At 65.1% G+C, this 2,568-nt stretch overlaps 1 protein-coding gene across 1 annotated transcript; it reads right to left on the reverse strand.

Moving 5' to 3' along the window:
• Nucleotides 1-256: 256 nt before the first annotated feature.
• On the reverse strand, nt 257-2,320 carry CGCS363_v008820 (uncharacterized protein; the record flags this gene model as incomplete). The annotated part of the gene is made up of 2 exons (XM_036640669.1): nt 257-264; nt 328-2,320. The coding sequence occupies 2 exons, from the start codon at nt 2,318-2,320 to the stop codon at nt 257-259; spliced, it is 2,001 nt and encodes a 666-aa protein (XP_036494014.1).
• Nucleotides 2,321-2,568: the final 248 nt, after the last annotated feature.

Here is a 2,568-nt window from a genome sequence, read left to right on the forward strand (position 1 = left end):
TGCCCAGGCCGTACGCTTACTGATGAAGTAGGTTATCGAAAGCCACACGGATATGACCAGTGAGCATGCGATGGGATGTCAAAAGCTGCTCGGACGTTATTCAGCGGATGTGTTGAGACGGAGTCCGATGGGATGAGCCCCGGGGATCCGCGAGTAGGACCCATCAACACTCCAATGTGTCTGCACAGTCGCACCTCAGTCCGAAATCAGAAATACGGTAGCGCATCGATTCTCATTATTATATGCACACAAGTCTTCACGCCTCTCTCTTTGACACTATCACGTTAACAACCTCCCTCCCCGTCCCCCCCTCAACCCACCTCCCACCACCCCCAAACTCGACCCATCCCCTCGTCCCCGTCGGCACATCCCACTCCACGCCCGCGACACTCCCGTTCTTCACCTCCCACCTTGCACTAAACCTTCCCAGCGCCGTCGTGAACCCCGCCTGCGCGGCCTCCACCTCCCCGAACACGGGCTTCAGCCGCCACTCCCGCCCCGCGGGCGCCGTCACGCGCAGCCCGACGAGGTACTCCGTCATCGTGCTCGTCGGGCCCGAGCTCCAGCCGTGCGCGTGCGAGACGTAGCTCGGGTCGTCCGTGTACCCGCGCGTCTTGCGATATCCGAAGGTGCCATCGACGAGGTAGCCCTCGATCACGGTCGACTGCGTCCCGTTCGGGTGGGTTAGGTACCAGCCCCAGCTGTCGCGGATGAGGCGCAGCGCGCGGTCGGGCCGGCCGGCGGCGAAGTGCGCCTCGAGCTCGATGGAGGTGATGAAGGGGGAGACGTTGCCGGGCAGCTCGGGGGAGGCCGGGCCGATGGGGGTCCAGTTGTCGGTGAGGGCGGCGGAGACGGAGGCGGCTTCGGGGGAGGAGGGGGCGAGGAGGCCGAATGCGAGGGCGTAGGCGTTGGCGTCTTGCGGGTAGAGGGTGCGGTTCTTGTAGCCGTCGAAGAAGGCGCCCTTGGCGGGGTCCCAGAGGTGGGTTTTGATTGCGGTTTTGAGGGTCTCGGAGCGGGCGAGCCATGTCGAGGTAAGGTTTGCGGAGGAGGAGGAGGAGGAGTTGGACGGCGCGAGGTCGGCGAGGAAGGCGCCGGTGGTGAGGGTGCGGTAGAGCAGCATGTTGGGCGCGCTGCCGTTCGTGGAGTAGATGTAGCGCGCCCAGTCGCCGGTCGCGGTGGCGTTGAGGATGCCCGTGTCGGGGATGATCTTTGCGCAGATGTAGTCCATCGCGCGGAGGTAGGCGGCCCAGTTGGCCGCGAGCCAGGGGATGTCACCGGAGAAGAGGACGTAGTTGTAGGCGCCGATCATGGTCCACATGTGGTAGGTGTCGCTGGTCGCGTCGAGGTAGGGCGGCCCCGCGCGGGGGAAGATGCCGGAGGGCTGCTGGTAGTCGAACATGGTCTGGAGGGCGTTGCGGGCGCTCTCGAGGTCGCCGGTGCTGACGAAGGCGGAGGGGACGGCGACGCCCATGTCGCCGGGCCAGATCCAGCGGTCGCGCTTGGCGCCGTCGAGGAGGAGGGAGGAGCCGACGCCGAGGTAGGCGTCGTTGAACCAGGAGCCGTTCCAGACGGCCTCGGTGAGGACGCGGCCGGTCTCCGGGGGCGCAGCGTTGGTTTGGAGGGTGTAGGCGCCGGCGTACCAGATCTTGTTGAGGAGGTCGGAGGAGGAGTGGAAGTAGCCCTGGTAGGCGCGGAGGTTGGACCAGGTCGGCTGGAAGACGATCTCGAGGGAGACGTCGTCGATGGCGAGGGTTGGGGCGGTGGTGTTGGAGGTTGAGGAGGAGGAGGAGTTGGTCATGAGGTAGAGGGTGAGGTAGCGGAAGCCGCCGCGGAGCTGGGCGAAGGGGACGGTGTAGGAGCCCTCGCCCGCGGCGGTGATGTTGTGGAAGAGGGCGCCGTCGACGCTGATGAGGGTGGCGTTCGGGCCGCGGTAGTTGCCATTGGAGTTGTCGGAGTACTCGCCGATCCAGTTCTTCGCTTCCGTCCAGGCGAGGCCGAGGGTCGCGGGGCCGTCGCCTGTGTAGGTGTAGTTGACCGTCGTGATGCCGCCCACGAGCACGCCAAAGTCGAACACCAGCGCGGAGCCGTTGCCCTTGAGCGGCTGGGCGCACGGGAACGAGCCGATGGCGTCACCTGTCGCGAGGGAGAGGACGGACTTCGGGCGGGCGGTGCGGGAGTCGGGGGCGTAGATGTTGGCATCCCAGGGGCCTGGGAAGGACGCCTCTGTTGGGTGAGTGCATGTTGCGTTGCGCCAGCAGGACGATGCCAGGGTGCTGGCGACGAGGCTCGCGCCGAGGAAGAATCTCTTGGACGAGACCATGGCGAGCTTGAGGTAAGCCAGGCGAGAGGAGGTGGGTTGAGTGGGCGATCCCAGTCGGACAGGAATGGGTTTATGAACGAAGCATCGCGAGGTGTTATGCCGAACGATGTCACCGCATCCAGGGAGCTGGGATTCAAGAGACGGGACCTGAGCATTTAGCCTGGAAAGCTACCCAGTCCGATCCCCGCGAGACGCCCTTCCTTAACTGGGGTGGTCATGGTGGCACTAAAGACACGAGGTGAGGTGAT

This window comes from Colletotrichum siamense (assembly GCF_013390195.1).
Source record: "Colletotrichum siamense strain Cg363 chromosome Unknown KSG_Cg363_contig05, whole genome shotgun sequence".
Taxonomy (NCBI): Eukaryota; Fungi; Ascomycota; class Sordariomycetes; order Glomerellales; family Glomerellaceae; genus Colletotrichum; species Colletotrichum siamense.